The sequence below is a fragment of the Colias eurytheme genome, chromosome 26 (assembly GCF_061535395.1).
Source record: "Colias eurytheme isolate Ceu_HAF_F1 chromosome 26, ilColEury1 Martin Lab GWU primary, whole genome shotgun sequence".
Lineage (NCBI taxonomy): Eukaryota > Metazoa > Arthropoda > Insecta > Lepidoptera > Pieridae > Colias > Colias eurytheme.
Window position 1 is genome coordinate 781,648 of NC_143005.1, and position 14,871 is coordinate 796,518.

Below are 14,871 nucleotides of genomic sequence, written 5' to 3' on the forward strand. Positions count from 1 at the left end.
CTTTTTGATAAAACTCATAAGAGAAGTAGGCTTATCTGGATAGCTCTTAAGTATGTGACCTAGTAGAACTTATGTTTGGTATCAGTCTAATTTTAGCAATTCGTATGTATGTATTTGTTATGTTATAGGTATTTGAAATATAATATTAAGTATTTTTCTTAATGTAAACTTACCTGCTTCTTTTATGCAATACCTACTATCCGTCGAAGTTCGAATATCTAAGAAATTGAAATAATGAAGAATATTTATCGTATCCAAATGAATAAAAGCTCTACCTTTAGTTAATTTAAACCTACTAATCGTACAGATATCGCGAACACTTTAGATCTTTCCTGAAAACCTATGAAACGTAATTTTGATTAAATTAATACAATTTATAACCTACTTTACTGATAAAGAATACATGCTCTATAATCCCATTTCACCTGCTACAGGTAAGTGTAAACTAGAGGTAGGTGTAATATTATTATTTCTCATAAGTCTTCTTCACGTATTATATTATATTAACAATATTAAGATCGTTATAATAAATATCATATTATGAAACCTTAGAAGTAAAACTAGGGCAATATTTTAAGTTCCTTGTTTTGTTTTCCTTTATATATAGCATACCTATTTGTATGTTCTGCGCCATCTTAATTTAATATTTATTGTGTCGTAAGTTCATGAGGAGCCAAGTAGGCGAGTGGCCAAACATCACTCTAATATAATTAAATATGTGAAATTAAATAATAGATTGTTACACTGTACCATGCTGTTTAAAGACATATTAAATCGTATTATTTCTTTTGTTGGTCGTGTATTTCCTTGCCCATTTAATTCTTAAATTCATATTTTTCTCTTCATTAAACTTAACGTTTTTAAAAGAAACATGTTTTTTATTTTTTATATATTTTATTTTTAGCTCTATACCCACGGCTTCTCTCGCGTATCCTTAACCTCAAACTAACTCTGTACCAATTTTTTGTTCATATCAGTTCAGTGGTTGAAGCGTGAAGAAGAGAATGACAGAGCTACTTTCGCATTTATAATACATATTAGTTAGGATTTTAATTGAAATGTTAACCATAAATACAATTTTTTAATAAGAATCAATTTGACTTGGTTGCTCTACCAAATATTAAATCTCCCAGTGACTTATAAGTAGATAAAAATAACATGTGTATTGCTTATCTATCTGTGTCTGCATATAATAAAGAATAAAGATTTTAGTTTGTGTGCTAATATGGATAGACTCTAAAACATCGAACCCTTTTCTGCTACCCACATTATTTCTGAAAGATGTAGGCTATTTTTCAGTTTTATCCCCGTTCAACCCGAGTGAAGCCAGAGTAAGTTCCTTTTGATTAAGTTACTTAACCAAATAAACTAAAATATATAGCTCTACATTTTGTTAAAAATTATGTTTTTGTTTTAGTTATTCCGTTTACCACAATACTAATAAAGTGATCATATCCACAGATGTCCATTTAAATACATGAATATATATTGTAACACGGTATAATATCAGAAATTCATAGCATCACAGACGAGGTGTACAGACTACAGACAGAATGTATAAAATGGATTTAGTAATAAAAAGCAATCGTGTTCTATACTACTACACTCGACCCCGGCGGACGCAGATATAGCTCACTGGAAGCGCCTAAATATAACATAATATAAAGGTTTTTTTATATAGTTATTTAACTGTTTTAAAATATAAACAACACAGCTCAAAATATATATTGTAGAGCTTTGTAGAGCTTATTACTTTATGAAGATGTCTAAGCTAGCCAAGGCAGTATACATTTTTAAATCTGTTAATTAATTTTTAAACAAGCAAAACTTCTTGAAGGATACAATACCTATAATTAATAAAAGATAAAGAGTAGAGCATCACTTACCGTTTTTAAATTCAAATACATTTAAATATGAATGCATTTTTAGAACAAATAACAATATATTATGTAAGCTTTTGTATATCTATCACTCATTGTGTTAGAATATACACATCTATATACTATATGTAGATTGTTGGCTCAACTTTATAGATTGAATAAGTCTTGGATAAGTAAATAGGCAGTGAGTAGTGACAGCTTCATCCCGTCGCACGATCTACGATACAGCCTGAGGTTTGTCTTTACAGCCTTTATTTAGCTTCTATTTTATTATTATTGCTTTGGGAACAATAAGTACGTAATATATTTTGGGATGAAATTTTATTATAATATCGCTGAAATCATACTATCTATCGAGAATAAATACTTACTCAAAAAAATTATACACGCCTTGTAATTCAATTTTAATTAACATGTTCTTCTACATGAACCCGTTAGTAAAAAATATTTACTTTCTGAGATATAAAATATGCATAAGCTAATAAAAATCTGAAAAGTTATGAAAGTTTGAAAACCGGCCTCCCACTGGAGTACTAACATAGTGCTAATCATATAACGAAAGCTCTCTTTTAAATGGTCACTGTCGAGACATCTTATAATAAAAATAACGAAAGAACTAACTCTTATTTTAAACAAAATATGTAACAAAATTTTAAAATTCCAGACGTCATAGACTAGAGTAAATAATTTTTGAAACAAAAAAAAATCGCAGTCGGATGAAACCCATTAGAAAAGGAGGGGAATATGATAAAAATGTAAGGAAAAATAAATTACGGTCAATCCGAGTTCGGGAAGCGGGAGGGGGGAGCTTTTAAGAGAAAAAAATGGTTTCTCTCGATTTCCGACAAAACTACAAGTCCTATAGAAAAAAGTTCAATGGCAAAGTTGTAGGTAATTAAAAGTTCTACAACTTTTGTATTCACAATTTTTTCACATAACCTAAAAATTTAGGTGAAAAATTCAAAAAACCAAGATTTTGGTCTTTTATTTCTATCTACTTCAAAATTAATTTTTTTTTCTACGAAATTTGGTGGAAACTTACTTTATTATGTCCCAAATACACTGTAATTTATTTGATTGAAAATATTTATTTTTTCGCCTTATTTTGAATTAATACCAAAAAAACAACCTAATTTTCAATCGAAAAGTCACCCGTCAAAATATCAGCTTTTTTCAAAAACTTGGGGTGCCTTTTATTCATTGAAATCTCTACTTTCATATGGTGTAAAAAAAATAAACACCACCATAGTAAATGTTCTCAGGAAATGCATACAAACAGTCTGTAAAAGCTATTTACTAAATCAGGCACACTTCTCGAACTACCTGAAATGTTTTTATCGACATCATTTTGCTTTTGAATATGCTGTAAAATATTAAACTTAGAACAGATAATTATTTTTCTTTTGAAATATTACCGAAAAGCCGATACAAGAGAAGATATTATAGAGTTCAAGAAGTGTGCCTGATTTAGTAAAAGCTCATTATCACACTCTTTGTATGCATTTCCTGAGAACATTTACTATGGTGGTGTTTATTTTTTTTACACCATATGAAAGTAAAGATTTCAATGAATAAAAGACACCCCAAGTTTTTGAAAAAAGCTGATATTTTGACGGGTGACTTTTCGATTGAAAATTAGGTTGTTTTTTTGGTATTAATTCAAAATAAGGCGAAAAAATAAATATTTTCAACCAAATAAATTACAGTGTATTTGGGACATAATAAAGTAAGTTTCCTCCAAATTTCGTAGAAAAAAAATAAATTTTGAAGTAGATAGAAATAAAAGACCAAAAACTTGGTTTTTTGAATTTTTCACCTAAATTTTTAGGTTATGTGAAAAAATTGTGAATACAAAAGTTGTAGAACTTTTAATTACCTACAACTTTGCCATTGAACTTTTTTCTATAGGACTTGTAGTTTTGTCGGAAATCGAGAGAAACCATTTTTTTCTCTTAAAAGCTCCCCCCTCCCGCTTCCCGAACTCGGATTGACCGTAATTTATTTTTCCTTACATTTTTATCATATTCCCCTCCTTTTCTAATGGGTTTCATCCGACTGCGATTTTTTTTATCTTTTCATTATTTTCAAAGGCTTCTACCCCAGTCTATCACCTAAACTGCAAATACTGCCATTCATACTCAATTATAAAATGTAGAGTCACTCTGGGTTTTTGCAGCTGGTGACCATGATTTTAATTCCCGCCAGGTCAAACATGTGTGAATCATGATACATGTAGCAGATTATTTAGATTTTATATGAATAATAAACAAATTAATAATATGCATGCGAAGTATCCCGCCTGTAAACTTTTTAAAAACGTATTTCGCTCCAGCCAAAGTATGCATCAAACGTTTCCAAAGAGAGAGTTTTTCATTTATTTATTATTATATTGTTCTTGCCAATTACAAATTGAAACTTAACCTAAGTAAACATTATAATAAATGTCCTTATTATCGCTAAATAATATTATTATTTTAGTTGTTTTTCTTCCATAATCCCATTATGTAGATCTTTACTCACAGCACAAGTAGCCGATCATTCAACGGCGGCAAGTGTTGCAGATCAGCTGACCGGCAAGTGAGCCTGGTGCCGCCGTCTGTGCACGCGCAGCCCTGCGGCAGCGGCCCGGGGCAGCCCCAGGCCGCCGCCAGCACCACCAGCACTAACACACCCTCGCGCATTGTCACCCCACACCCGAACACCACTCCACGCAAAACATCATCACATTACACTTTAGCACTTAAAAAAACATACCATTATTTATTTTGGAAATAAAATTAACACTATTTATCGTAACAGTTGCATTGTCACACGAGTTTTAATTAATGAAAAAACACGTAGCAGGCATGTATCGTCTTTATTCACGTGCAAGAGCGACACGTCCACTCGGCTCGACGCAACTCGACAGAGTGCTGGCCAGCCCCCCGTCGCCAACGAGTCTCGACTCGATCCTACTTCGACGCATGCATTTTTACGTCCCTGCCATTGATAATGTCCTTACATAGTAAGTTTAAACAGTCTGTATGGTTAACGTCTAACTTTTGCACTGCGGGAATGCTCTAGCTCGATGTTTTTTCATAGAGTCACATGTAGAGCCATTAACATAACGAACTTTATTTTTTTTAGGTATGAAACGGTTTTTGATACATTTTACAATTATTATAGGAATACAAACTCTACATAAACGCTCTAGCTTGAAATTTAGTCAGAAAAAGCTAAAAATTAAAGTCCTCTATTCGAATAGTACCTACCTATGTGTAGTAGACATTCATCATTCATAAACATCGTCATTGATTGATATTTTATTCCCAATATACCACACCAAAAGACTCTATCACGGATCATCTACGTCAGTTTCCTCACGGGGTTTTACTCAATGATATTTTTTTTCCTCACGTTGTTTGAGTATAAGTTGGCGAAGTAATATGCAGATTACACTTTCCATAAACATTTTGTAGTTCTAAAACTATAAATTAAATATACCTACAATACATATGCAACTTCAGAGAAAAACAGTTTCTATGATATTTCTTTAGTTTTTTCATGTTATTATAAAATTACAATATATTCTAGATATTACAACAAACAGCGCATTTCTCTTTGCAAAGATAAGGTAAAAAAAGCTTGATGCTTTTGGTTATTCATAAAACCCCATAACGTCACGGTCTTTATGATATTACCACTATTGTATTGGGAGACTGTAACGTTAATGTGTGTTTTAAATAAATAAATATTACAAGTTCTATCTCTAGTCTCTTCCCAGATATCTATCAACAAATAATTAAATATAATAATCATTTTATTCAGAAACCTGCAATGGTTTATCTTTTGTAACAATAATCTATTAACAGTCTATTATTATTTATTCTCCTACAAAAGGCAATAAATAATAGTTTACGGAAAATGAATTTGTTCTTTCTATCTTTTAATGTAACCCATTATTACTGACAAAACAATAGGTAGGTAAATTATTTATTTTATGCTAATTAAAATTTTATCGCTTTATGCCTTTATTTCTTTATTCATAAATTGACCGAATTACATACATTTGCATATTTTATCAGAAAAGTAGTGATAACGCATTTTAAATTCATTTTTAGTACACGTTAGAAATACATATATCGACAATCGAGAAAACTACACCTTACGAATGCTTCAACATCTAAAAAATACGTTTTACTTCCGTTCATAGATCATACATATCTCAGCTTTCATGCTATTTCATTTCTCAATAGAATGAAGTAGCTATTTAGTTGCTAAGTTCATTTTATGATGTATGTAAGTACAATTATTACACTGACCGCCTCCCTGGTACAGTGGTTAACGTTTCACCGTAGAACCGTGGGTTCGATTCATCGTTGAGACAATGAAAAAAAAATGACACAGTCTGGCAGGACACCGAAAGATTAACATTGTACGTATGAATACTGCATCTGCCCCATATTGGCCCCATACCCACGGGACTTTACACTTCACATGTACCTACTCGAATATGTATTAATGATGTATCGATCAGTAAGAGCGAGCGCCCACGAGCAACTTAGTTGCCCGGCAACTATTTTGTCTCTGTCGCTGTCTCCTCGCAAAGTTTTGAACGATGCGCACACGAAAGCGACAGCAACGCAACTTTTTCTTTAAAATTTTCTTCATTTATCAACATGGTTTTCGAAGAGACGGTTGTGGTCTGTGCTCTTGTCCCGCATAGTTCCCATTCCCGTGAGATTTCCGGGATAAAACCTATCCTATGTGTTAATCCAAGTTACTCTCTATATGTGTGCTAAATTTCATTGTAATCGGTTCAGTAGTTTATGCGTGAAAACTGAAAACCATACATACCTACAAACCTTTCCTCTTTATAATATTAGTATAGATATGTAATCGTAATTGTAAAAAGTAAAGTAGTTTTTATTTAATACTTTTTAGTGTATTTTTCAACACGAATCAAACGAGCTCAACCTCGATAAAGTTGAGTCAATATATTACTAAGTTCCTATGGCCACCTTCCGATTCCATCATCAAATCAGCGCTATGTCATAATAATGTTTCATCGCTATCCAATTTACATACGTATACAAAATTTCAGCTCAATCGGTTACCTGGAAATGAATCAAAGTTACTTGCTACATTTCAATTAAGTCATCGAGACCAGACGAAAATGCTCATAAAATAAAAACTACTGGGCTTATCCGAATAAAATTTATGGGACCAATTCCACACCATTCCGCATCAAAAAAAAAAAGAATCACGTAAACCGGTTCAGAAACCTCGGAGTAATCGGTGTCCATACATAAAAAAATATACCGGCCGAATTGATAACCTCCTCCTTTTTTTTAAGTCGGTTAAAACTACTGTGTACGAGAATAAATACGTTGACATAAATAGGTATTATCGCTACGCCGGTTACGCGGCAACTGGCCGGCGGCCGTCGCCTGGCAACATTTTTGTCGCCGTGCGCGCACTTGCATTGAAACCAATAGATAGGGCGACAGTTGCGTCGCGGGCTTGTCTCCGAACCCGCGGACAAAAAAGTCTCCCGGGAGTTGCGTCGCTACGTACGCGCACTTTCATACTAGCCCATGGCTGGAGAGACAAAATAGTTGCGGAGACAAAATTGTTGCGGAGACAAAGTTGCTCGTGGGCGCTCGCTCTAAGAAATAATTCCTCTTAGAGCGAGCGCCCACGAGAAACTTAGTTGCCCGGCAACTATTTTGTCTCTGTCGCTGTCTCCTCGCAAAGTTTTGAACGATGCGCACACGAAAGCGACAGCGACGCAACTTTTTCTTTAAAATTTTCTGCATTTATCAACATGGATTTCGAAGAAACGGTTGTGGTCTGTGCTCTTGTCCCGCATAGTTCCCATTCCCGTGGGATTTCCGGGATAAAACCTATCCTATGTGTTAATCCAAGTTACCCTCTATATGTGTGCTAAATTTCATTGTAATCGGTTCAGTAGTTTATGCGTGAAAACTGAAAGCCATACAAACCATACAAACCTTTCCTCTTTATAATATTAGAATAGATATGTAATCTTAATTGAAAAAAGTTTAGTAAATGTGCAGTTCCAACAAAACGATGTAACATATTTTTCTATGGCGTCGTTACTAGATTACATTGCTGAATTTTATTGAACTGTCAATGTTGCCTATTAAAATGGCTCTACTATAGACAGAAAACTACTAATAATAAAAATAACTTAATTAAAAACAATATTATTAATTTATTAAATAGGTTTGAAGTCGGTGCCAAGCACTAAGCACTTAGTATTAAGCCCGTGCATCGACATCAAACCTTTTTAGTAAATAAAACATCTAAATAATATGTAGTAATTAATAATAAATGTAATTATTATTAAAGTGAAACTTTTATTACATCGTCTCAAACTTTTTGGTCTGTGTAGCGCATGTCGCGTGTATCGCGGCTGCGAGTAGGTATACCTACTCGGCAGCCGACCGTCACGCGACATGCGCTACACAAAGCAGTGTTCGGAACCGTTCGAACAGTTTCACTTTTACGGTGGTTTCATAAAACCACACAACATTTTTTTTTGCTCGTGCGCGCTAGCTGTAATAATATCAATATCAATCTTTTTTATTTTTTACTTTTCCGTTTTTGAAGTCGGTTGTTTTTAACGAAGTTATTTTTATTTAATACTTTTTAGTGTATTTTTCAACACAAATCAAACGAGCCCAAACTCGATAAAGTTGAGTCAATATATTACTAAGTTCCTATGGCCACCTTCCGATTCCATCATCAAATCAGCTCTATGTCATAATAATGTTTCATCGCTATCCAATTTACATACGTATACAAAATTTCAGCTCAATCGGTTACCTGGAAATGAATCAAAGTTACTTGCTACATTTCAATTAAGTCATCGAGACCAGACGAAAATGCTCATAAAATAAAAACTACTGGGCTTATCCGAATAAAATTTATGGGACCAATTCCACACCATTCCGCATCAAAAAAAAAAAGAATCACGTAAACCGGTTCAGAAACCTCGGAGTAATCGGTGTCCATACATAAAAAAATATACCGGCCGAATTGATAACCTCCTCCTTTTTTTTAAGTCGGTTAAAACTACAGTGTACGAGAATAAATACGTTGACATAAATAGGTATTATCGCTACGCCGGTTAACGCGGCAACTGGCCGGCGGCCGTCGCCTGGCAACATTTTTGTCGCCGGGCGCGCACTTGCATTGAAACCAATAGATAGGGCGACAGTTGCGTCGCGGGCTTGTCTCCGAACCCGCGGACAAAAAAGTCTCCCGGGAGTTGCGTCGCTACGTACGCGCACTTTCATACTAGCCCATGGCTGGAGAGACAAAATAGTTGCGGAGACAAAATTGTTGCGGAGACAAAGTTGCTCGTGCGCGCTCGCTCTTAGTATATATAGACTATAGAGTTTTCTTCTTACTTTCGTTAGGTACTTCAAGACCCACTAAGTTAAGAGAATGTGCAGGAGGCTGTATGAAAATAAGTTTTTCTCAAAGAACGTACAAACACAAACAAAATGCTTAGTTATCCAACACAATATTAACATAATGACCAATCACCGGGAAATACAATATGCAGATTTTTTTATTTGAATTTTTTATTCTTTGATTAACAGCTCTATGTTTTTATTAAATCGATGTGACAATAAATCTTGAATTATTTCTGTTTTAATTTAAAAAATTGATCGTGAAAATCAAAATTTTCATAATTAAATAAATATTTTTACACGAACGGTCGTTTGGAACGTACACTCAGTAGATATAGATGGCTTCCCGAAAAAATGTACGGAAGTTTTTATTATATTTGATTCATATCAGTCTTCAACATGACTCTCCGAAAACATGATGGATTGATTTCCACATAGCATTTTACGTTAATAATATTATGTATCCAGAATAATCTTGAATGGCAGACAATAACAAATCAGCTAAAAATACACGAGAAACATAAATGATAAGGCAATAAATAGACCTCGATAAATAGTATCATTGTCATTACAAACAGCTAACATTCAAAATGGTAATGATATTCAACGAATAAATCAAACGAAAGCCCGGACAGTGCTACCGATATATTATAATAATGTTGTGATTATACAAAGAATAATAAGTGTATTAGTCCTTTGTTCTCATTTTTCCCTTTTGTTATTTTGTAGACACGCTGTAAACATAGTTTTAATATCCTTAGCTGCACAAATATATTTTTACCTAAGATTACATAAAATAGGTTGCTTCCTTTATTAAACTACTAGCGACCCGCCCCGGCTTCGCACGGGTGCAATACTGATACTAAATACACTACAGAAAAATTGTGAACGTTGTATATAAAAACATAGCGGCCCGCTCCGGCTTCGCACGGGTATAAAATACATAGCCGGGCGGCCGGCCGGTACCGCTGCAAACGCTACATCCGGCATCCCGCAATTTTTAAATCTGTAATATCTTCGAAAATATTCACTTAAATCATACGGTGTAAAGGGCCATATAGATCTTTATTAAATGAACAATGTATTCAAGGTATTTAATTGGTTAAGGATTAATGCTGTATTGGTTAAAATCGCTTCGAAAATTAGCCATTATTTGTCGTAAAAAGTAAATGACAAAAAAAAGTTATTGTGGGTTATCCATAAGACAGTTTTTCTCCTCTATTTAATGGATGATATTATACATATAAACCTTCCTCTTGAATCACTCTATCTATTAAAAAAAACTGCATCAAAATCCGTTGCGTAGTTTCAAAGATTTAAGCGTACAAAGGGACATAGGGACATAGGGACAGGGAAAGCGACTTTGTTTTATAGATACTATGTAGTGATTTATTTATAATCTTTATTGCATACAAAAACATAAAAACAGGACATTTGATGTAAACTATTTGCTTTGTATAAAAAAATTACACCTACCACGCTGACTAAATCTAAAACAAACACAAATACTTTATCGTGTTTGAATTTGAAATGAAACAAATTGTTTTAGGTATTATCACAGACTAATAATAATATACTACGTATACAAGTATTATATAAAGGTAGACCAATTTGTACACGCTTTTAAGTGGATAAATTATGACCTCAAATCCTCAAGGAAGGCTTAATTGCCTTGCTATGGAAGCGGGTATGGTTTTAAGCAAATTAATACCGAAACACGTAATGCGTTCCTAGGATAACACTGTATATTATTATAACGTGAGTACTAAACTTCAAATATTAGAGCAATAATAATTAGCGCAATAATTACGTTTGTATTTTTTATTTTATTTTCTATTATATTGTCATTTACCTATTAATAATAATTAATGCCACTTAGATAAAATAGGAAGAAATTATTAACTGTGGAGACATTAACAATATTATCAAGCTCGCAAAGTAGGTAAGTATTAATTTTTCATAAACTGGAATTGAAGATAAGCTGCAGGATTCGAAGCTATGATTTTCTTAGTATTCTCAATAACAATATTCTGTCGTAGTTTTCTTATTGTTTAAATATAGGGTTACAACACTTCCTTTGCGACCTCATAATATATACATACTACATAGGTATGTATGTATGTATATATGCTCTACCTACGCCTAAGCTTTTACAACAAGGTCAATGCTCACTCGTGATCTAAGCAATTAAATTGATTTCTTAGGAGAGAGGCAAGTAATTTCCTGTCTCTAAGCTCACCTATTGACATAGCCTCGACACGGTAAATATTAAAAAGCTTATTTGTTACTAGAAATACAGTTTTTTTAACCTTTGAGAGCTTTTAAGGCTTTGAATTTAATTGGTTCTGCGAAGCACTTTGCTGCATCCCTGATGGGGTAAGAGGCTTATAACTCTGATATTTATAAAGCACATTTTATTCCTCGTTGACCTATTTATTAATTTTGTGCATAACATTTTTAAGTAGGTTATAGTTATTTTGAAATAATGTTGAAGTGCATGATGCTCAATAGTATCAACATTTTCTTGAATCGTCATATATATTAAGCTATTTTATATTCGATATATGTAAATGTTTTTATGTAATTATCACATTAATTTTAGGAAAAAAATTGGGGATGTATATTGCAAGATATTTAAAAATCTCATATATTTACATATATGACTGTAAAGGAATCAATGTTATATCGTTCTTTCAGTCAACAGAATACGAGAAATATTCCTAGTGTTGTGTAATTTCAGTAATTATTACGAGATTGCGGTTTTGCTTATTCAGCACCTAACGACATGAGTTTGCCTTAATTGAAATGTATTGTTATGGAGCAGATTGAAAACGTGTTTAACTTTGATATACGACTCGAAGATAAATTAAAAGGATGATATAGTAATGTTTACATCTCGGTTTTTATTGATCTTGAATTATTTAATGTGAAACATAACCATTTTTAGGGTTCCGTAGCCAAAATGGCAAAAACGGAACCCTTATAGTTTCGTCATGTCCGTCTGTCCGTCTGTCCGTCTGTCCGTCTGTCACAGCCGATTTACTCGGAAACTATAAGTACTACAGTGATGAAATTTGATGGGAATATGTGTTGTATGAACCGCTACAAAAATATGACACTAAATAGTAAAAAAAAGAATTGGGGGTGGGGCCCCCCATACATGTAACTGAGGGATGAAATTTTTTTTTTCGATGTACATACCCGTGTGGGGTATCAATGGAAAGGTCTTTTAAAATGATATAAAGTTTTCTAAAAAACATTTTTCTTAAAGTGAACGGTTTTTGAGATATCAGCTCTCAAAGTCGTAAAAAGTATGTCCCCCCCCCTCTATTTTTATAACTACGGGGTATAAAATTCTAAAAAAAATAGAGGTGATGCATGCTAATTAACTCTTTCAACGATTTTTGGTTTGATCAAAGTATCTCTTATAGTTTTTGAGATAGGTTGATTTAACTGTAATTTATTATATTTGCTGCTACGGAACCCTTTGTGCGCGAGCCCGACTCGCACTTGGCCGGTTTTTATGTTTATCTGTGACAACGTTGCGTGATATTTAACCTTTTGAACGCCAATGACATCTATAGATGTCATGCGCAATCGTGCCCTGTGCGCCAACGACACCTATACATGCCAAGAAACAGATCATAGATAAATACAAAATAAACATATTAAACCTTTACTTTTACGTGTTTTATTTATACAGTTTATGAACTTAATCCCCAGTTATTACATAATTGTACACAGTAAACAAAATTGCCAAGTAGTTATTCAAATATTTGATGACAAAAAATAACTTAATTAATGGCTAAAAAAGCATGTTCTCTCGCGCCAATGACATGTATACGTGCCTACTAGTGATGTAGTGTAATATTCAAGTAACTTCATTAAAACTTCAGCGAAATTACTCTAATTCGCTTAATTTTTGTAATAACTACAAAAAAAATATATAAGCTTAGTCACTGAGAAAAAAGGTAAATACTACATTCTTTGGTATAATACCATATTGTCTATATTGTGGATATTGTTGATTTGAATATTTTCCTTTTCGCCAATCATGCGCATCCCTAGCACAGTATCGATATGCAATCCCTTCTGCGCCATTGTCATGAATAGATGTCGGACTGGTGACGTCGTAAGCGCGTGCCGTGTTGTTAAGTGCGGAAAGTTGTAAAAATATTTTATCGAGTAGCGGGCGAGTGAGCGAGCAGTTTTCAAAATTTATTACCTAATAAGTCTAATCAGTGCCTTTATTAGAATATTCTTATGATACAAATTGTCGCTATGTCATATCAAAATATGGTAATTGACCTAAAGGCTAAATAGGTACCTACATATAATTAGTATTTGTAATAACTCAAGTAGGTACATATTAAACTAAATGATTGGAAAATAAATATGTAGTTTTAATGCAATTCCCTTTATTTAAAGGTAGTTGTTTTGATATTTACAAATAAACACTCCACAATAATACCTATAGTTCATATAAACTTAATAAATAAACTCGATAAGTTATAATAATATACAGCTACACATCCCTAATCAGAAGCAAGAGATTATAAAAAAAAGGATGGTTGCCCGCGCCATTGGCATGTATACATGCCAATGGGGCGTAACTGATAGAGAATAGTGCTGTAACTTGCTGCAATTTTATATGTATTTTTGTATCTCAAAAGGTTGATTTTTTTTGTTGATAGTTGCTATAAATGTGGTCTTAAGTTTTTACAGTAGGAGATGAGGTTAAATAAATATTATTTTTGTGTTATAAGCTGTTTATTCAAATATTCAGACGTGAATTATTATGTTTATCGATAACATCTTGGAATCCCTACTATTTTCAAGGTTATCTCATTGAATTTGTGGCTTGGCGTGGAGGGCACGGCGATGCGTTTTTGCTCTGGCGGTCAAAAGGTTAAATAGATTTCTATCACTCTATATGATACTAGATTCACCCCCGTAGCTCCGCTTCTGTTGGTCTTAGCGTGATGATATATTGCCTACCTCGATAAATGGGCTACCCAACACCGAAAGAATTTTTCAAATCGAACCGGTAGTTCTTGAGATTAGCGCGTTCAAACAAACTCTTCAGCTTTATATTATTAGTATAGATTTAAAGGTAGCTTTTTTGACATTTAATTATAATAGAAGTATCAGGGTAGAGTCAGCACATCTGTAAAAACAATTCTTAACACATTTCCCTGACGTTATCAGTGTTGCATAGTTCATACAGATTACGAATTAGTAAAGTGCAGCTAAATCGGAATATGTATCAAATATAGACTTCAAAAAATATAATCTCCGTAATCTTATTGAAAGAAGTAAAAATATTTTGAGCTCTTGCCTCATTCATGTGCACAGGTACAGCATATCGCTTTACTTTTAAAATCCAATCCAATTATACAATAAGGTATAAATGCTATCATAACAAACTTTTAGTTATTCAGTGTATAAATTTAAGAGAGAAAATACATTTTGTTTATTACGATCTAACTGTGGATCTAACTGAAAACTACTCATTCGATTTTAAGGTAGCATTAAAAAGCTACATCATGACGGTGCATTTATATCTA

The 14,871-nt window shown here is 33.2% G+C and overlaps 1 protein-coding gene across 1 annotated transcript in view; it reads right to left on the bottom strand.

Moving 5' to 3' along the window:
- rk (G-protein coupled receptor rickets) overlaps positions 1-4,804 on the bottom strand; it is a 65,993-nt gene extending 61,189 nt beyond the window's left edge. The window contains exon 1 of the mRNA XM_090116702.1: positions 4,401-4,804. Coding sequence (XP_089972828.1) covers positions 4,401-4,561 — 161 coding nt within the window. The 5' untranslated portion in view covers positions 4,562-4,804. The remainder of the gene's footprint in view (positions 1-4,400) is intronic.
- Positions 4,805-14,871: the final 10,067 nt, after the last annotated feature.